At 37.8% G+C, this 21,124-nt stretch overlaps 1 protein-coding gene across 1 annotated transcript in view; it reads left to right on the plus strand.

The window, feature by feature from the left end:
- The first annotated feature begins 1,622 nt into the window (after nt 1-1,622).
- The window catches only part of SPAG1 (sperm associated antigen 1), a 36,022-nt gene continuing 16,520 nt past the window's right edge, over nt 1,623-21,124 (plus strand). Inside the window, exons 1-11 of the mRNA XM_066334164.1 lie at nt 1,623-1,992; nt 2,542-2,701; nt 3,031-3,156; nt 7,725-7,792; nt 9,646-9,764; nt 10,243-10,348; nt 12,623-12,753; nt 13,376-13,482; nt 15,891-16,053; nt 19,819-20,259; nt 20,639-20,738. Of these exons, the coding sequence (XP_066190261.1) occupies nt 1,853-1,992; nt 2,542-2,701; nt 3,031-3,156; nt 7,725-7,792; nt 9,646-9,764; nt 10,243-10,348; nt 12,623-12,753; nt 13,376-13,482; nt 15,891-16,053; nt 19,819-20,259; nt 20,639-20,738 (1,661 nt within the window). The 5' untranslated portion in view covers nt 1,623-1,852. The remainder of the gene's footprint in view (nt 1,993-2,541; nt 2,702-3,030; nt 3,157-7,724; nt 7,793-9,645; nt 9,765-10,242; nt 10,349-12,622; nt 12,754-13,375; nt 13,483-15,890; nt 16,054-19,818; nt 20,260-20,638; nt 20,739-21,124) is intronic.

Raw genomic sequence — 21,124 nt, forward strand, 5'->3', positions numbered from 1 at the left:
AGGAGCGGGCAGGAACAGCGCTGCCCCAGGTCGCCGGCAAAGGGAGGCGGGTTAGGCCCTCTGCGGGCACGCCGGCTGCCTCTGGCTGCCGGACAAAGGCGGCGGAGAGGCGCGGACCCGCTTTGGAGAGGGCAGGGCTGACGGCCAACACTGGTGTGGGCGCCTGGGGACCCCGGGCTCTTGCTCTCCGCTGCGTGAAACGCTGAAACCACAAGGGTGATGCGCTAGAGGTGCACTCCCGGTGCCGCGTTTCTGCCCGCCCTCGGCAGGCGCTCCCCTCAGCCTGAGCCCAGCGGCGCCTGCGCGGCCGGAGCTGGGGACGGGCGGCCGCGGCCGCGGTGAGCCCGGGGTCCGTGTCCCGGGGACTGCGCGGCGCCGGGCAGGTGGGTGCCGGAGAACCATAGGTGACGCCGGTGTCGCTGCGGGAGCCTCGGCAGGGCATCCCTGGGGCGGGCAGCGCCGTGTCCCTGGCGCCATGTTGTACATAGCAACAGTTGCTACACACGGGCCGGCCGCGCTGCCCCGGCTCCGGCGGTGGGGAGGGCAGCCTGGCTGCCGGCTTGGAGGTAAACCCGGGATCCTGGCCGGGGATGGGGAGCCTGGCTGCCGGCTTGGAGGTAAACCCGGGATCCGGGCCGGGGATGGGGAGCCTGGCTGCCGGCTTGGAGGTAGACCCGTGGTCCGGGCCGGGGATGGGGAGCCTGGCTGCCGGCTTGGAGGTAGACCCGTGGTCCGGGCCGGGGGGTGTGTGGGAAGCTGTGTTAGAGAGGGACGCGCCGGGCTGGGACGAGGCTGTGGCCCGGAGTCCTGGTCACCGCCGTGCTACGCCGGGCAGCTCCCTCACGGCCGTGGGAATAAACGGGGGAAACCGCCTCTGGTGATGAGCTTTTAATCCTTCTGCTTTAATTATTTCCTGCATTTGTCCCTCTTTCCATGCGTGTTCTTCATTTTCCAGTACTGAAGCCGTAAACTCTTGGGGCAGAATCCCTATGCAACATCTAATTATGACCAGTTATTATTTAAGTGGTACTGTATTGCAAACATTTTTGTGTAACTACAAATTAATGTAGGTAATTATGCAAGGCATTAGAACACAATTATCTTAATTTGGTTTATACACATAGTTGTTTTCACATACTAACCAATTGCCCTTATTGTATTTCTTTAAAATTAACCGATTGCTTCATGCACTGTATAAAAGGGGGGAAAAGAGAATTTTAGCTCCATAGAGCTTGGGATCAAAACAGAAAAAGATGTAGACGACCAGATCAAAGGTACAGGGAGACAGAAATGTCCCATTTGAATCCCTCATTTCATCAGTTATAGACTTTCTGGAAAAGATTCAGATTAGTGCTGTAAGATAATCAGAGACCCAGAAAATGCAGCTAGTGAAGAAAGAAAATTGAATTTTTTTTTGTCTGCAGAGAAGCTGAAGATTTTCACTCCTTTAGATACACTGCATTGGTTAATGTCTTCCCTCTGAAAAAAGGAGTGTGCTTCACCATCTCCTTCGTGCTTATCCCACTTGGTTAAAATGGGTATGTGTTAAATAAATGAGAATGTGGCAGGCAAAAATAGGCAATTTTTCTTGAAGTGGTCTTTCTGAATTGTTCTGACTTGCAGAAGCAGTAGAGTTGCATACCCTTACAAAGCATATCTCATACTTCTGTCAGTAAATCTCAAGGACAGTTTATATGATCAGGCTTTCAAATCTGCTATTTTTTCTTTTATAGGTCTGCTTCATGAGAGAGTGGAGTGTGAGCAGGTTTATTCCTTAAATTTTCATTACTTCAAAATGTAGCTAGAAGCTTACAGAATCACTATTTTTTTGTTTTGTTTTTAATATTTAGTTATGGGTGATGAGTCAGTACCATATTTTCTGGGTGAAGGAACCACTAAAACATATCAAATACCTATTAGTCATCTGGACTACAAATTCATCGAAAAATGCACAGATGTTAAGCACCTGGAAAAGATTCTCAGGGTATTAAGGTAAATTTATTTTTTACCTTCATTAATAATTATATTCCTGTTCTGCAAATTTTGAGGGAACCCTTTTCTATTTGTCTGAACCTGTCTGTGACTTTCTAATTTAAAGTTAAAATACAAAGTGAAAGTAATCATACTAAAAGTGTCCCAATGATAACACTAGAAATCCAAGTCCTTTTTTAGGCATCCAAAAGGTTTGAGTAACTCAATGCTAGTTTTTTTTTAAATGCTGCCACTCTGTTTTGGTTTTCACATGATCCATGTTGCCTGACTAGCAATTTCAGATGCCACACCTGTTTAACTTTTGCTGTAAATGACACAAGTTTGTTTTTTATGAGCTCCGTGGTGATAATTTTGAACTGTGTACGTGGGCATTGGAAAATGGTTGAAGGTAAACTGGAATTTTCTAAGCAAAATATTATTAGATGATAGTAAAATTGGGTTGTAACAGGAAAATAGTCCTCTGCAGTCACTGTACTGACTATACATGGAGGGATGATGTGGTGCAGTTTAGTTCTTTTTTGTTAACATTGATATCTTTTCATTTTAAAGGTCTGGTGAGGAGGGGTGTTACCCTGAACTTACGCTGGTTTGTGAAAAGCGTATTGAGCATTTGGATCCAAGGAGCAGAGCTCTGAGAAAAGACAAACCTGCAGCCACAGCCGCTGATTTCACAGCTGAGGAATGGGAAGCAATTAATAGTGAACTGACGGTACAGGACCTGATTTATAATGGTCCATAATATAATCATTGTGATATATCAGTCTTCTTCTTGTGCCTAAGTAGAACGTAATTATTTGATTAAAAGAGGAAATGATCAAAGGATTATGTTTTTTAATTTATTTTCTTGTTTAACGTTACTGAACCTTAACTGTCCCTTTTAACTCTACAATTTGTTTGGGTTTTTTGGTAGATCACTTTTTATTGGAAAAAGCACTATTGCTCTTTGTCTTAATTGCTTTTCTCCACTACGAACAGTGCTTTTTAAGGACAATTGTTCTACTGCCTTAAGGTAAAAATATATTATTTATTTCTTTTCAGAGCTGGGTGACAGAAATGAATGAAGATGATAAAAAATCACAGCTCCTGAGAACTGACACACTAAGTGAAAGACAAGATAACTTGCCTCCCATTCGTTGTTCCAGCAGCTGCCTTCCCACTAATCAGGTATCTCCAGTTTATTGTGTTAATTATATGGGTTAATTACAGGTTTTTCTAAAACTGGGAGATTTTGTATGTATGAACGAATCATTGTGCCTTTTTTACTAGATTTATTTTGTTAACCAGAAAATAAAAATCTTTAAGCTCCCTAGCAAGAGGCCAATACTTAAACAAAAATGCTTTCCTAGTACTAGCATGTGTATTGTAATAATGTTTTAATTCTGATCAAGAATTCACTGCCAAAGCAGATCTCCTTAAACACCCTTTTGTTGTTCTTCAATTCATATTTCAAAGTACTGTTTAAGCATGTGAATTAGGCTCCTTCTGGATGAAATCATGCCACGAGATTTTCTCCAGCTGCCACCAGGGGCCAGTCAGAAGCCAGTCCAAAACAAACACCCTGGAACTCATACAGTGTGGGTGTTAGAGTCTCTGCAGCAATTGTTTCACTCTGTAGCCACTCCTGTGTTGGGTAGTGCTGGTGTATGTGTAGCCTTTGATTGTGCTTATTTTATACCTTGTGTTGGTATTCCCACTGCAGTCATACAGCATACTTCCTATTTTAGCCCTTAAGCAGACTTAAAAAATCTTCATGACTGCAGAACAAATATTTACACTTTTGCCCAGGTATTAGTTTCCTTACATTTTGATGGATTTTTTTTTTCCATTTATTTATCTGCCTGAAATCAGTTTTTATCTGAACAGCTTCTCTTGCTCGTACTAAATACAGTGCTACTGAAGGGATTGGCAGACAAGTAGGTGGATGGGATTTTTCTGAATTGTCAGGTATTGTCATGGGTCAGTTCAGTCTGATTCTCAAAATTCTCAGTGAAATTCTGGGACACTGCTATAGGAAATTCAGTAAGCATTGTTCTTTTTGGAGGTTTGTGTGTCAGAAATGTTATTAAGGGGTCTTTACAGGTCATGTGATCTTTCTTACTAATTCCTGTTTTTCTTGACTAATTGTGTATTAGTAAAGGCCTGATTTGTGTTCTTGTGTTGTCAGAAACTACTTCTTATTGTCAGCTGGTACATAGATGTTGGACCAAGACATTTGGGATAGTTAGGCAGTCTGTGTTATGTGATATGCAAAGAGGCTGGGGATGCCATTGAATATTTTATAAGTGGTTAGTATTGAGACTAAGGTGTGCTTTTGTTGAGTTTGGTTTGTTTTTCTTAAATTAACTTGTACTTTTCCATATTTTGCAATGTATGTTCCTCTTGACTGTCCTATTTTGCTGAGATAGATTGTGCCACTGTAACTTTGTCCTTGATTCATGTCCTGTATAACTCCTAGAACAGAAAATGGTTTAATACCACGCGAACTCAGTAAATCCAGCTTATAATGTAAGCATAAAATGATGGAAAGTGTCTTGAAATCTAGGATACTCCATGTTACAAAAGAGGGTGTGTTCTCCATTCAAAGACAAAATATTCACTTTTTTTTCTCCTCCTTTAAACCATGCAGCAGTCTTCAGATCAAATTTTGTTCTTCGGCTTTTGTTCCCCCTACAAGGTTTTAGTGTTAGCATTATTACCCAGGAAACCTAGATATAGCTTTATGCTTTACCTGTGGTATGTGATTTCCATTCCTTTTGTCTAAGCAGATGGCCTCTGAAGGAATTCTAACCTGTCCTGAAGAGAGAAGGGAAGCCTGAAACATTTTATGCAGCAGTACAGTTATATCACTGCTAGATCCTTACTGAATAAAAAGAAGCAGTTTGTGTGCACTAAGCTTATACCTGTAACATGAAATCTCAAAAAAATTGAATAATATACATAATCAACTCTTTGTTTTTTCTTTCTTTCTTTTTGATAAAGATGTGTGTCATCTCACAGTTTTTAAACATGTTTGGCTAATCAGTTGGGACTATAATTATTTTTCAGACTGGCATAATTTAATTTTGTAAGTGGGATCAAGTTTAGAATAATTGTGATAAATTTATCCTCTGCTAGAAAGAAATGCACAAAGGCTTCCATAATTTTATGTCATTACTTGATTGGAGACTGTTCATCTGATCTGATGCATAAAAAGTTCAGCATTTTCAATGAATCTAGTTCTGGACATCATTATTGACCCTAAACCAGTGGATTGCACTAATGGGTACAAATTTGGTAAATGAAAGCATCTTGTTTTGTCTGTAATCAGATTTTCTTGCTGATACTATATGTAGGTGTGATTTCAATTCACTACTGATAGTTTATAACTCTGTATAGTGTTTTCTTTTTATTGATGTGAATCCATGGGAAGGGTTTTCCAAAAAGGGACTGAAAAAGAGTAAAGTTTATGCAATATCCCCCTCTATAATACCATGTGGAAGTTTCTGTCTTACACTCCTGTTTTCCTGTCGTGCTGCCCCGGACTATCCTAACTGTCCACACTGCATAATTAATAGTTTTGCTGCCTCATTTTGTCCAGGAGAGAACTAAAGCATGTGTTTAAAGATATTAATATTCAAAAGACTGTATTGATGAGATTTCAGCTTAGGTTCCTTTGCCAAACGTGATTTTCTAATACTCTTTCAGAAAGATTTGCATCCTCAGATACCTCCTCATGCTACAGCCCAGGGCATGCAAAAGGCATACAAGTTTTCTGTTATAAAAATCCACTGTGGTAGGATCTAATAGCCTTCGTGTTGTTTTGGATATTCTGAATTAAAAACCAACACTGGTAAGCTGTCATAGAATAGTCATGTTTTAGGCCAGCACACAGGGCTCACAGGAAAACCAAGGCCAAGTTGTGTCACCTGTACTGAAGCCAATTTGTGTCCAGAAAATGTTTGGTCCAGAAAATGTTCAGTGGGCTGCAAACTCAGTGGGATCCTGCATTATGAATTATGGCAGGAAATATGACAAGCACAGATTTTTTTTTCTGAGTTCCATGGCGTGCAAGTGTACATTTTTCATCAAAGCCTCTTGAATGAGATCCTCTGAAATATTACTGATGGAGAAATTCCTGACTCTGTTGGAACCATAACTTGGTTACAATTATTTCAAAGATAGGACTTACAATTTTTTAAATTGTGGATTTTTGAGTCAATGTTTCTTCTTCATTCCTAAAATGTACATACTATAGTTCTCTCCCTAAGCTGGAGTTGCATTAGTGTAAGTACCTTATGATGGTTTCTTCTGTGAGTTGCAGTATTTTTGCTTATTTAAATTAAGGACTTCTGTTGAAAAAAAAACCAACTTGATAGTCATTAGATTATTACATCTGTAATATACTCCAGGATGGACGTATAATGATAACTCATATTTCAGGAAGGCATATTTAGGAGTTCTCTCCTCTAAACATGTGCTGCTGGCTAAACATATTTGTCATTTTGTCTCCCTTCCTGAAAGACCTAACATTAAGGCTAATTCTGAAGTTATATGCTACAAAAATTTGTGTAACCTAACATTATAGATAGTCAGAAGTGTTTACAGGAAGGGTCACATTTGCATTATGTAAATTGAGGTGTTTACATCCAGCTGCAGAAGTATGTCCTTGTTACAGTGTCACCACTGGTAAAGCGAGTTTTAGGAAGCTTCTGGTCATTTCTTTGGTCTGGTTTATCTCATGCTGAATTGAACTGGTACAGATATTCGGGGATTGTACTGTGATCTCTATCAGATTGTTTGTCTAAACACAGAAAATAGTAAATACACAACTCTACAAAGAACTGCATTGGTCTAACTCAGTGAATACAAGGCAAGAGGAGGACTGAATGGCCATGATAGGGTAGATGGGAATATTTTGAACTGGCTGTTCCACTGTGAAATACCTGTTTGGAACCACACCTTGCTATTAAGGATTTTGAAGTCAACAAGCAGGGAGGGGCATAGAAGAAGTATAGTTTCATGACAGAGGTAGAAGAGATGCCAAAGGTGACAGCTAGTGAAATAGGGTCCATTAGTGTAGGAGATGGGTTGAGATACAAGGCAGTCAAATCTGATTGTCAGAACAGATTGTTGCAGGAAGATGCTCAAGATAAATTTTAGGTAAGGCAAGCTTCAGTGATAGAGCTTGTCTAAAATCTAACATGAATGTAAATAATCTTGGAATTAACTTTAGTAAAATGATAAATAGTGAAAAGAAGTCCAGCTTCTGCTACTTTGAAATTTGCAAATTTTTTGTGCTTGTTCCAGGGACTACCAAAATCTGTGCATTGATTTCTCTTGGGAAAGGGAAGTCTAAAACCAGGTTACTGATGCAATCTCAGTGTCAAACACCTCATCACAAGGCTGGGTTTTCTGAAGACTGGGATCTCCCTTGCTGTGTTGAGAGAATGGTTGGGAAGGTGGCATCACAAGATACTAATTAGAAAGTTTCACTCAGTGCCTCTGTGATGTGACAGGATAGCAGACAAAAAGTGAGACTCAGGAGCCCCTCAAATTGCAAAGATATATGAAATGCATCAAGATTTTCTTTAAGCCAATATGAGTTACATTTTCACTCAAGACTGAGCTGAGATTAGTTATGAGTAGTGTTGGTTACTAAGAAAATACATACTGCAGAAACAAAACCAAAAAACCCACTGTGAATTCCACTGCAACAAATTGTCTTACAAGATGGCTGTTTGTTTCTCTTTTAGAATAAAAAATTGCAAAACAAACAAAGAAGCAAGAAAAACATACCACGGGATTACAGTGAATGGGACAAGTACGTTAAATGCCTTATATTTCAGTTTTTAATAAGTCTTATTTATTTGTTTAACTAGGGAATACAGTTCATGTATTTTGCAGCAACATATTAAGGTCAGCATTTTAGGGAACTGTAACACTGATGAAACTTCGGCTTTTTGTAATAAATATTCTGTTAAAATGCAAATGGCACATCATGTTGCTAACATCTGAGAACAAGTTAGTCCATACTTTTGTAAAGCTGTGTGAAATAAAATAAATCAGCAGAAAAATGAATAAAAATTTATTATTTAATTGAAATTTATTTTTGAAAACAGCTCTAGGGTTATTTAACATATACTTAAAAACATGGACTTCTTTATATCTAAAGCCACAGTTCTACATTGAAAACAAAACTGATGAATATTTACTCCTGCACTGAACCCCACTAACCTCAAAGAATGAGCTTCAGGCAGGTGCATCAGTTTACTCAGATGCAATTACACTTAATAGAGGTTTAGAGAGTAACTATTTTAGAATGGATGGAGCTCTGATACAACAACACTCCGCATCATGTAATGGTGGCATATCACCCTCCCAAGTTACATGACAGATTGATGCCCAAATTATTCAGCACAGAAAGCAAAAAGCACATACTTGTGTTGAACATAGTAGAAGCTTTTCTGTAGTTCCTGAAATCTGGAATATAATGCTGTAGAGTCAGAGTAGAGAGGCACAAGTTTCCAGTGCAGTAATTGCAAATGTTGTGGGTTTGGGTAATGAAATTGTACCCCAAAGCCCCTGCAGAAACCCTGTTCTGCATAAGTTTTGCATATCAGTTATTTTTGTGCATGTATCTTTCAGAAATTGGTGCCTTCTTGTTCAAATGTGGACAAGGAAAATAGGTTATAAAAATAATTCCTGCAATAATTTATTTTCTTTTATTTATTCTTCACTCTTGCTACTGTATCTTTCCAAAGTAATTGTAGAGATTTTGTTTACATGTTTATGTACACAATCTTTAAGTGTTTTAGCATGCTGATAATAGTACAGGTTGTGAAGTTTCCCATGGAGTGTATTTATTTTGGATTATGAGCACACTGAAACAGAGTTGTTTGAAAGATATTTTCCAATTTAAAGCATATCATGGTTTTAAAATGTTTTGAGGATAATTTCAAAACTTTCAAACAATTGTTTAGGTGCTTTCTAAACAAAATGTTTCGCTTCTTATTTTAAAAACATTTATGTGGTTAATTTATAATAAATAAATAGGTAAAAGTAAGCTAGCAAAATATGAGATTCAAAATGGAGAACACTTAGCCTTATGTGAAAATGTTTTGAGTTGGATAAATTTTCAAATTAGTATCTCAATTTCAGAAAGAAATTTTTCACATTGTCAAAATTATTGTGAAAAGGTTATTTTTCTTTACACCCTACACAGAAAAGCAGTGAGAATAATGTTTTTGTATAGTGAAAGAATTGATTATTACTATGTTTATTTTACAGTACTACAGCAATATTTCTTTGGTATACATTACTAAACATGGTTTTCAAAAGCTCCTTCAGCGTAGCTTTCAGAGGGTCTGAGACTACTTATCTCAGGTTTACTGTATAAATTGCTTTGAAGCTATTTCTTAGTTATTTTGGCAAAGGTTAATAGGGATTTTTGATGGGGCTGGGATGGAGCCTCATGATACTGTTTCTTAAATTTTACCTGTCTTTTTTGGGGAAGATGGTGAGGAGGTGAGGCAGAGATTTTTCTTGATCACAGATAATTGAACACAGCCTATATCTCTTTTCCTTTGGTTTATAATGAAAATACAGTATGCCTTTCTATCAGCTGAGGAGTCTTGCTATACAGCATCATTGAATTTATCATTTTATTAATTAAAGGTTTGATGTGGAAAAGGAATGTTCTAAAATTGATGAAGACTGTGAAGAAAGTAACTCAAAAGCAAGATTCTTTAGTAGGCCAAGTCTACCTATAATTGAAAAGAAAATTGACACAACCGGTAATGTCTTAGAAACATAATTTTTCTTTAGTTGTAATACTGTGTTATAGAGTATGAATACAAATTAAAGAAGTGTATCATAGAGTTAAAGTACCTTTATTTTTCAGCCCCTAGAGATGCAAAAAGTTGTTAGATGATCATGTGAGCTTGAAGCCCTCTTTGAAAAAAAATCTAGTCTTGCTTATTCAACAGTAAGAATGTTTATGTTTAGTTGAGTGCACTAGGTAAAGAAGTAAAGCATACATCTGGTACTATAACTGAATGGTAGAGGTTAGTCTACCATGTTTTTTCTTGCATGCTGAGTTGTATGCCTACAAGAATTTAGTGTTCTATTACAGAAAATAAAATACAACTTTGTCTTTTAGTAAGCCATGTGCTTTTAAAAAATGCAGACTATGAGATTCAGTGTATTTTATCTGACATTTTTGGTTACATCTGTGCAAGTTGCTAGTTGTTGTAAAAAATTTTTTTTTGCTAGGAATGACAAAAAGAGAGAAAATTTTTATTGCTACTCGTGAAAAAGAAAAGGGCAATGAAGCCTTTGCCACTGGCGATTATGTGGAAGCTGTGACATACTACACTCGGTGGGTAAATACTGTTGTGTTCTTTTATTTTAGTGAATCTGACTTGTGAATGTTGTTTTTAGACCAGTGTAATTGAAACGACTTCTTATTGAAGCAACTAGTGACAATTAGATTATTTTCAAATGGGCAGAAAGACTTGACAGAAGAATATTTAAAGCATTGATCCAGCCTGATATTAATTTTTATTTATCAGAAGAGAAGGGGCTAGATAGTGATGAAATGCAATCTGCAGGTGTCCCATGCTCCCTCAGATATTTTAAACCGTTGAGATTCAAGGGCATGTTTACAAAAATAAAAGGATAATCAGAGTGTCGAGAAACTAAATAATTACAAATGTAATTTCACTCTATGCTTTGAAATGGTAAGGACTTAAAAAACCCCAGAAATCAGAAGCGTCAAAGTTGTCATTTAAAAATTTAGAGTACATGGGAATCTTGGGGTACTAAATGCCAGTGTAAATGGAGGGTAATGATATGATACTATTGTGAGATGAAATATGAAGATAATTAATGACATGATATTACAGTGGGATAACCTTGAAAAAAAGTATGAGAATGTTCATGTATTTGTGATCAGTGCAGGTAGGTATGGAGAAGATAATGAATAGAAATAGTGTGGAACAGCAATAAAATAAGCTTTATGTTAATAAAGATTTATGTTTAGGAAGTATCATTCATGTTGGCACTGAAGGAGGCAGGATTTTGTGGAGCAGCTTATGAAAATTTATCTGGAGGTTGCTGATATAGATAGATAAGTATATATATGTGTGTTTGTGTGCACACTTGTAATGATATTCATAGACCAGAAGCTGCTTAACTGAGGTTAAGCTTAAGTTAAAACTTAACTTTGATGGCTAATGGGGATTTTTGGGTTTTTGGGTTTTTTTTGGTTGTTCTTGACTTGCAGCCATAAGATCTTTCTTGTTTTGTTTGGGTGTTTTACACAAACATAAAAAAAGCCTATAGCTGTATTTCATACACAATAAATAAAATACAAATACGTAATATAAAAATAAGTAAAAACATCTTCTTTTGGAACATAAATAAGGTACTAATTACTAAGGATAGGCAGAATCCTTTCTAATGGAGAGTTTTTCCATTTTTGACCCCATGGGGTATTGTATGCCTTCTGAAATGTGTGATAGTCACACCATGCTGTTCTAACCAGTCACTTTTCTAATCTTATCTGAAATCTATCTTCTCAGAGTTACAAATATTTAAGTAAGATATTTTGGACTGAATTGTTAATAACCTGAAGGGGTCATCTATGGCTCGAATGGAAAATGTAGAGTCTGAGCTCTTATTCTTACCCATTGGCTTACTGGACTGGCTTGTCAGTCTCTTGTGTGAAGCCTGTTCTTGTGTGAAGACAAACCTTCACACATTGAATCACTGCTTAGACTGGAATGCATCTCCTCTTCTTCCTCACCGTCCTACCCTTTCTAAAGAGCATGCACAGATTATCCACTGTATCTGTTATCCCACTGGGATCATAGCTGCATAGAGCTTTTATTCTTTTTTTTTATTTCCCATGCATTGTTAATTTGAGATTGTTTTTCATGTTTGTTTTTTTTTCCACAAAGAAAGTGTGAATCTACTGCAGTGTGCTGTCCCCCTGGAACTTCCATTGCTATTCTTTCCAGTGAACATAGTTTAGGATCTTCCTTACAACATTAGCAAGGTTGTTGGCAAAGATTTCCTTACACCATTTTGTTATGTGCATCCTAGCTGTCCTTATTACTTGGAGATGATTCTGTTGTTACAGAATCTAAAGCCATACCTACAGTACCAGCCCTGCAGCCAGACATTGACCTGGACAATCATCCACTCTTACCTGAGTCTTTCCATTTTCCAAGCAAGATCGAGGAGAATCCCATGTGTTCTCCCCCACCACCATACTTTCCATCATAATCCCCAGAGCTATGTAGTGAGTTACTCTTCATCTCTCAGGGGTTCCATTTGGCAGTTTTGTTGGAGTCTACATGGATGGCAGGAGGAGGTAGTAGTCTAAGTGACAGGCAAGCCACAGCATCTCCTCTGCAACATCACACAATCTAATTCCTGGTAAGGAAGAGGCCTCTGAAGACAGTAAATCAGGTTGGTGGATGGTTGGTTGCCTGTGGTCTCACAGGAGAGAGTCTCTAACCACTGCTGTGGTTAGAACACCAGTGTTAATATTGCTATAGTACTGTTTTCAGCTTCCAGTAGTGAAGTGTTTGTAGATTCAGGTTTTCTAACAATGACTCTAATGTGATCAATATTCCCTTTCTTTTAGGAGTATATCAGTAATGCCGACTGCAGCTGTGTATAATAACAAAGCTCAAGCAGAAATCAAACTTCAGGACTGGGACAGTGCTTTGCAGGATTGTGAGAAGGTACTAGATATGGAACCTGGGAACATAAAAGGTAAAGTAGAAAATAAAATTTGAATGTATTATTTTAGCTCTAGCAAATAAAATGGTAAATGTTGTTAGTTGACTTAACTGAGCTTTAGATCAGATCTAAGTACAAATAAGGAAACAGCGTATCTCCCCAAAGCAGTTTTAATGGTTCTTTGGGGGTTCATGAAGTTTTATGCAGTTTGTCCTGCTGATCTGTAATGGGAATTCTTACATGGCAGCATGTTTTTCATATGATAACTGTAAGGCCTCTTGTATTAGTGCAGTGTTTCCATAATACCCAGACTGAATCATAAATTAATTTAAAAAGTGCCATGAAAACAACCAAAGTTGTTGGTTATTCCTTTCTGAAGTCAAGGACTTGAATGTAGCTAACTGTATTTCCATGGGTGGAGGGGGCAAATCTGAAAACTGTGAAAAGGTGCATCACAATTCATGATGGCTGCCTCAAAAGACATCATGTGAAATTGCATCATTAAAAATCATTGAGAAAACAGTTGTTACTAATATAGGTGTAATTGCAGAATTTTAAAAATGCATAACTGCACTTAATATGTCCAGAAAAAATAGTATAATTTTATTCACTTTATAATTTAAATACATAAATAATACACTTCGTTATTCTGTAGCTTTGATGCGTCGTGCCACTGTACACAGTCATCTGCAGAATTACCAGACAGCTTTAGAAGATCTGAATAAAGTGTTGTCTGTTGAACCAGAAAACTCTATGGCTAAGGTAAAGATCAGTGAGTTGAATATGGCTAGAAAGAGGTTGTATGCAGTTGTAGCATAAAGTGAGTACAGTTCATGTTGTTTAATGTAATTATGAGTTTTGAAGACATACTCAATCTGCTGTGCTGTTGATCAGCTTCCCAAGACCACATGTGGTAGAAATTAGGTACATGAATGTGGCCACATCTTTTGTTCAGGACTTGACTGTGAGGAAAAGTCTTCTCTGTTAATGTAATTTAGGTGCCTAAAACATTTTCTGCTGAACATGCTTGCAGTATTAGTGTCTTACTGATCAAAGCTATTTGGAAATTTCTCTTGAAAAGATCTATTGAGATACAGGCATTTGAGTTTGAATTCATAATGAGAAGAAAAATTCAACATTGATGCCAAGCTTTTGTTGTTATAGTGGTAAACTTAACCCAAAAGGAGAAGAGCTGGATTCTGTCCTTGCTTCAGTGTTGTGTTATAAATTCTCATGTCTCATCTCCAGGGTAGAATGAAAAACCTTTCATACCTCCTGATAAATCTGGAGCCTTCCTAACCAATTTTGGATCAAAGAAAGCGAGATGCTTTCTTTGAAAATCAGGGTTAGGATGTGGTCCTTGTATTACTATTGCTTTGCCTGTTCAGGAGAGGCTTGGTTTGTGTCCTTTCATTGGTGTGTTAGGGAGGTTTCGCAGGTTAGAACAGTCCTTGCATTTGGACTCTGCGTGTCCTGAGACTCTTCAGTACTGGGCAGTTTTGATAGTAAACTGCTCATTGGATGTTAATTATGAGTCCATCATACCACTACGCTCCCAATGTTTTTACATATGACTTCTGAATGCTGTCCCAACCTGATTTCTGTCCAGATCTTGTTGCTGGCGTGCCATAAGCCGCTAGCAGCTTGCTCATTGCTACTTTTTTCCATGGATTTATTTATTACTATTGCTTGAACCAGAGAAATCTTCTTGTGCCAAATTCACCACATACAACATTTATCCATTTTAGGGTGGTCCTGGAGCTAAGTTTCTGTCCAGAATAGCTCCTGAATTTCATCTCAACCAAGGAATTACATGTCTCTAGATTTAAGTTCTAGAAGACATCTTTTTTTTTTCTTTTTATTTTCTGTTTACAAGGCTGTATAACTAAATAGCTTGTGAGTCTGTGATGACCAACTGTGCAACAGTCTTTGTGAAGTGATATATCAAATAGGCTGTGCTGAGACTTCTTATAATACCAGACATAGATAGTCACTCATTTTTATTGCACTCTTCCATTACTTGCTTTTCTGAGCAGTGCTTTTGTAGCTGAAACATATGTCTGTACTTTGTCCTTATCCATGCCAGCTATTATGACTTGGCTGGCACATCTAGAAATGACAAGTGCTTGGCAGGGCATTTTTTCAAGTTTCCCATTGCTTGGAGGATCTTCAAAACCCTCTTGAGCTAAATATGAATGTATGGAACATAGGCAGAGTGCATGTTTATATCCAGAATCACTAATACAAAAGTGAATTGGTTGAAAGTAACTGAAATTCTTCAAGGTAATTTGTCCATGTGAATCTTTGCTTGATCCTGTTCTTATGTGTTTCTTGAGACAGGAAGTACTGAGATGGCACTTCCTTGCACAGCACTGAATTACCACATAATGCTGGGTGTGTCTTAGTCTGCTCTGACAGTGTAAAGTGATTCAGTGGTTCATGGATTACAGTGATAGTGCTGGGTTAACAGTTGGACTTGGTCTTAAAGGTCTCTTCCAACCCTGATGATTCCAAGTGCAATTAAAGGAATTGTTTTGAGTAATGGTAAAACGTTATGGAATGAGAAACTGTTTGATCTATTTGAATAATCATCTAACTGCAGTTCTTATAAGAGGAGCACACCTTACCATTTTCAACGGTGTCCTTCTGCTACACTGTTAAGAGACTGTTGTGGTTCTAGCTCTCTCAGTTACATTTCTCCATCAGATGTCCATCTGACATCAGATTCTCCATAACATAAATTTTGATTATGATTTTAGGCCTTTTTGGAGATTCCCTAGAAAACCTGTTTTCCACATCTCTTTTTAGTAGACCATGGCAGATACCACAATCATAAATCTACCTTTTTTTTTTTTTTTTTTTTTTTTTTAGAGCAGGGCATTCAAGAAAAGTATTTATTTATGTGATATCTTCACACAAAGATGTGGACATATCTTGTGTCTATCTCTTGTGAGAGAGACAGAAATTGACTATTCATCTTGGTTTGATGCTGAGTCCTAGAAAAGTCCACATTTATTTACCATCTTTTTATACTGGCAACATTTATCTTGATAATTCTTTGGCATTTCACATTGATTACTTAACAGAATGTATTTGCTGTACATAAATTGTAATTTATATACATAATAAAAAAGACTTCTGCTATTGCTGGTTTTTTATCTCTATTGTAGAAAAGTCTACTAGAGATTGAGGAGAAACTGAAAGGTTTAAAGCCCGTATCTGAACCTCAAGGCAAAGGAAAAAAAATACTTATTCAGGAGATAGAGGATTCAGAAGATTATGAAGGAAGAGGGGAAAATACAGAAGAACGTGAAAGACATGGTGGAGATAAAGGTAATGTCTTATCATTCATTTTCAGTTTTATTTTAACCTAAGGAAAAATTGTTGTCTTTGAGATTGTAATGTTTATTCACACAATCCATTCATATTTTCTTGCAAGGAATTTTGCCTATTCAAAGACTAAACTTAAATTGACTGCTTAAAGTAGATAGGAGTGTGAAATCTAGAATCCACTTTTATTACACATCTTTGTAGCTCTTTCTAGAATGGACATAACAGAGACAAATGGAAAATGTTGCTATAAATCACCTGCTTCCCTGTGCAGTTTTACATCTGTCCTTTGATGTGGACCCAGTTAAAAATTTCTTCTGGAGGGAGAACATTTTGTGTTCATGTGATCTTTCTCTGACACAGCTTTCCCGCCTTCCCACCAACACATTTTTCTCCTGCATTTTTCTTCCCATGCTTGCATCAAAGGGTGTAAAAATGATCAAGTATAATTTGTCAACATCTGTAATTTTTGTTATTACTTGTTTTGGAAACTATATATATATGTATATATTTAAGAGCTCATCTCTGTGCTCTGGAAGTTTATGTTAGAGGTAAACAACATGTAATTCTTGTACAGGATGTAGTTTACAAGCAGTCGAAGTGTATCTCCCATTCCTGGATGAGTGTGTGATTAACTGCAAGGCTCTTGGGATGAAGCCACTGGCATAATCAGAATCCATGGCTTGCAGGAGGAGGTGGGGCAGCAGAGGCTAGGAAGGCTTGCATTGGCAGGTTGCTTTTGGATCCGGCTTCATGGCTGGGCTCCTGCCTGCAACAGAATAACATCCCTAGGCTGATTTCACCCTTCTCCTTTCTCTTAGTTATGTTGGTTCTTTAAGGTATTGTGGCATGACAGCTGTGACTTCTATGTTTCTGTGTTTTATCTTGAAACTAAATCAGTCTGTGGGTTTTGCAGCTTAGTCATGAGTGTTGGACTCTACATGTGGGATATAATAATATTTTATTGGCACACAGGATTAGGGAAAACACATTTTTCCACATCAGTTGGTGTCTACCAAATCTCCTGATCTAAAACCTTGGAAGAAAGGGTGCATCATGTCCTTAGCCTTAAATGTCTGTTAATTTGGGGTTGTTTTCTATTGTGAGCATTCAAATGACTATGTGCCTTCTAGCTCCATAGGAAGACTTCCATTCTGTTGATGAAAGGTTAGGCCTTTAAACATAGGGAGGATTGTCAACTGACGCCAATAGCATATGTGTTCCTGTGATATTGATAAATATTTCTGAGATTTAAGTGGCATGCATTGTCATAGATTACTCTGTATTTTCTTTTACAACTGGAAACAAATATGAATTCAGTTCAGGTAATGAATAAAAATGTTCTGTGAACCTAACAGCAGTAAGTAGACTAAAACCTAGTCCTGTAATCACAGGCAGTCCAGTAGTCCATGTAGTCCCAGGTCATGTAGTCACATTTATTTCACACTCCAGTTGGTAAGCCTAATGCATTCCTACTAAACTTACAATTTAGAGATTGGAAGAAAAATCAAAATATTTTTTGTTTTCTTTCGGACTGAAAAGTTGATTTCTTACAGTCTAAATAGAGTGTAGTCACTCTTCATCTTCTGTTTAACTGAAAGCAAAAGTAAATATAGCCCTTTCTGTACAATAGGAACGGAAAATTGCTTGCATCTTAGAGACTATAAGAACCAGTATTCAGATACTGCAAAACCTAAAAATCATGTATATGCTTGACAAGGCACCTGGCATTTTGACATGTTTCTAAAAGTTATAACCTCAAGTGAAAAATAGAATTTAAAGATATATTGATACATTTTAAACAGCCCCTTTTAATTAAGACAAATTTGTTGAGCTGTGTGATAATAACTTGATTACAATATTAAAGAATATTATATATATATTATTATATATTATATAATATTAAACACCCCCCAAACTTCAAATATTCCTATTAGAGTGTTCAGTGGGGTTTTTATAGTTTTATGATGTCCTTCCATTTAAAGTTAATTATTTCAGTAATAACATAAATTAAAATTTTTTTCTAGTTGTGCTTGTTGTCATTCTAGACAAAATTCTGTCCAGACTTTTCAGTACCTTTCTTCAGATTCTCCTTGGCATTTATAATGTGTCTTGAATTTTTTTTTCCTTAAGAAAAGTTCAGAAGTATTGGTATTTTTTTTTTTAGCCCAGAATACTGCTTTCACAAATACGTTTCTCTGTAGAGACCAGTACAGGAGCATTGTTTTTGAGGACTGAAACTAAGAGACAATGAGAACAATATTTGAGAAGTATGGCTCTACATTTTTTTGCATGCTGTTTACTCAGACCTGAAATATTTAACCAATTAGTATTACCCAGCAGCTAAACAAGGTAACTATCAGCATGCCTATTGTCAGGGGGACTCCAGACTCCATATGGAGTCAGAAATGCTTCCTGTTTAATCCAGGACTGGTTCTATGAACTTCATCTTTAGGAAATTTCCTCCTGTATTTAGGAATTACACATTAATGACATTCACATCACACATTATATGCCTGCCTTGCTCTTTCTTTGTCTCTAGAAGCTGGGATGCTCTTTGGCAGTATTTTGGCATGTTTTCTGAAAGCTTGTCCTATCACCTGTTTTTCTGTGACATTTAATTATTTTTTTTTCTGTATGTAAAATGAAAGTATTTTAGCATGTATGTTAAGGAAATTGTTAATGTACTGGTGTCTTCATCTGCCCAGCAAGCATTTTACCAGCATTCTCCCTAGCAAATAGGCTTTAAACATTTTTGGTGTGTTTGACACCACCAGTTGGATGGATAGGTGGATGTCTCAAATATAAATAATTTAAATTTTACGAAAATGTCTGTGTAGGTAGATTTAGCCTATCGTTGTTCCCACTGTGGAGTATGAACTTATTATTATTAATCATGGTATTTCAAAACAAGGACTTCAGCTAGGTCGGAGGCACTGGAGGATTTATTGTTTCTACAAATCTGCTTTTCCATCCTGTTCGGTTTGATTTCAGTAACATTTTGTGTGTTAAAAAAATTATTTCTTTCATTTTGGACCATCTAGAGTTCATCTGTATAGAGTTAGTGTCAGATGTCTTGATAAAGTACATTGAAAGTATCATTCCAACATGTGAAAAAAATTCTGTTGGACAAATAAATACATCAGGTTGAGGGAAGGGGAAGATAGCATCTTAATAGTACCAAAAAGGCAGAGTTGTTCTGTGATTAGTAGTATCGAGAGTCAGGCTCTTGCAGAAATCTGTCTTTGAGTACTGCGGTGGTAATGTGGTAGAAATTCAGCTGAATATGGAAGATAAGAGATTTTATTATCTGATACCCTTACTCTATGATTTTTCCTAACTAAATTTGTAATAACAACGAAAGTTGAATGATCATAAGTATGCATGAAAGGGGTTTTGACATGTTTAAATGAAATTTTCTTGAGAATGTTTGATAGCTTGTGATCTAATTTTAACATGCAAGCTTTTGATTTGGTCACGGAAGATCGAAGCGTCCGTGTTGTAATAGGCGGTAATTAAGGAGTTAATTTCAAGGTGAGCCCTGTACCATTCTGACACCTTAGCACAGGGGTTTCCTTGTGCCCAGCAAGGGAAAACGAGGCTTCGGAGCGATCCCTTCTCAGTAACAACTGCAGGTTACTTGTAAGTAGGAATTTTCCGTAGGCTTAGCAGCGTTCTCTGAGGCAGATAAGCCCCGCTAGCGCGGGCACGCCGCGGGCTGTGGCGGCTGTCGCTGTGCGGCACCCCCCTGTCGCGGCGGGCCGATAGTCGGCGCTGATGATGCGGCTCTAACCCGCCTCATTAACGCCCCTGCAGGCGCGGCCGCGGCAGCCGGGGAGCCCGCCATGGGCAACGCGCACAGAAAGGCGCACGGCAGAGGCGGCGGCAAGGCGCACGGCAAACACAAGGACTCCGCGGAGAGCGCGCAGAAAAAAGGCGCGTCGGAGAAAAAGTCAGAAAAGCATCTGTCCGACCATGAAGGCGAAGTTAATGGCTATTTACGCAGTGATGAGAAGAGCGAAAGCGCCGAAGTTGAGATCTCCAAATCGCATAGAGGAGAGTCTCAGTCGGCTGGTGGTGACAGTTCCACTTCACTTCCCCCTGCTGCAGCAAAACTAAAAAGTGAAGGCAACGAGTTATTTAAGAGTGGACAGTTTGGAGAAGCTGTGCTCAAATACTCGGAAGCGATTGACTGTGTCACTGGTCTAGGTGAGTGTAATGCTTTGAATCTAGAACTGTTTAGATGATTTAAAGGAACTACGAGTGGACGAATTTAGCCTGCCGTCTGCATTTTTGACAGGAGCTAACATGCAGTAAATCTTCATCATTTCAGTAGACAGCAGTTTACGTGACAGAAAATACATTATGATGAGTGAAATAATGTTTTAATTTTCTTGGGGTGCAGCTGTTGGCATTTATTTATGTTTGAATACTTACATATTCTAGGCGACATGATAAAAGAAAGCTCTCTATTGCTTTGCAGTGTCAGCATACTGCATCACTGCAGTGCAGCTCGGAGTAAGCACATCTTTAATTCTTAAGTGTAATTTCAGTAATACTATTCGATTTTAATTGTAACTTCTTTTAGGAGAACAAAGTCCAGACGATTTAAGTGTCTTGTACTCAAACAGAGCAGCATGTTACCTCAAAGAAGGGAACTGCAGTGACTGCATTCAGGACTGTAACAGGTAAATTAAAACCTCCCATGTAGCACAACAACATTCCTGGTGATGATTAAACATTTTAACTGGTATATTGCTAGCGCTGTTTGACTTAGAACAGTATCAATAAAGTCTGATTCCCTGTCTAAGTGACAGATACCTATGTTATGTAAACAATTACGTGGAAACTAGGAAAGGAATAACTTTTAACTTACTGTCTTACTGTGTAAGAGCAGTTTTAAGCTTATTGTGTTCACAGAAATGCATAGCGGGATTAAAATTTTTAATATAAAAGCAGGCTTGCGGTGGAGTTCTGCAGTAACTACATGTAAAAGCTTTGTTAAGCCAGATGCTTATCACAGTATTGGAAATTGCTTTTGAGCGCATGTATGGTGTATGTGTGTGTATTCTTT

This window comes from Sylvia atricapilla, chromosome 1 (assembly GCF_009819655.1).
Source record: "Sylvia atricapilla isolate bSylAtr1 chromosome 1, bSylAtr1.pri, whole genome shotgun sequence".
Taxonomy (NCBI): Eukaryota; Metazoa; Chordata; class Aves; order Passeriformes; family Sylviidae; genus Sylvia; species Sylvia atricapilla.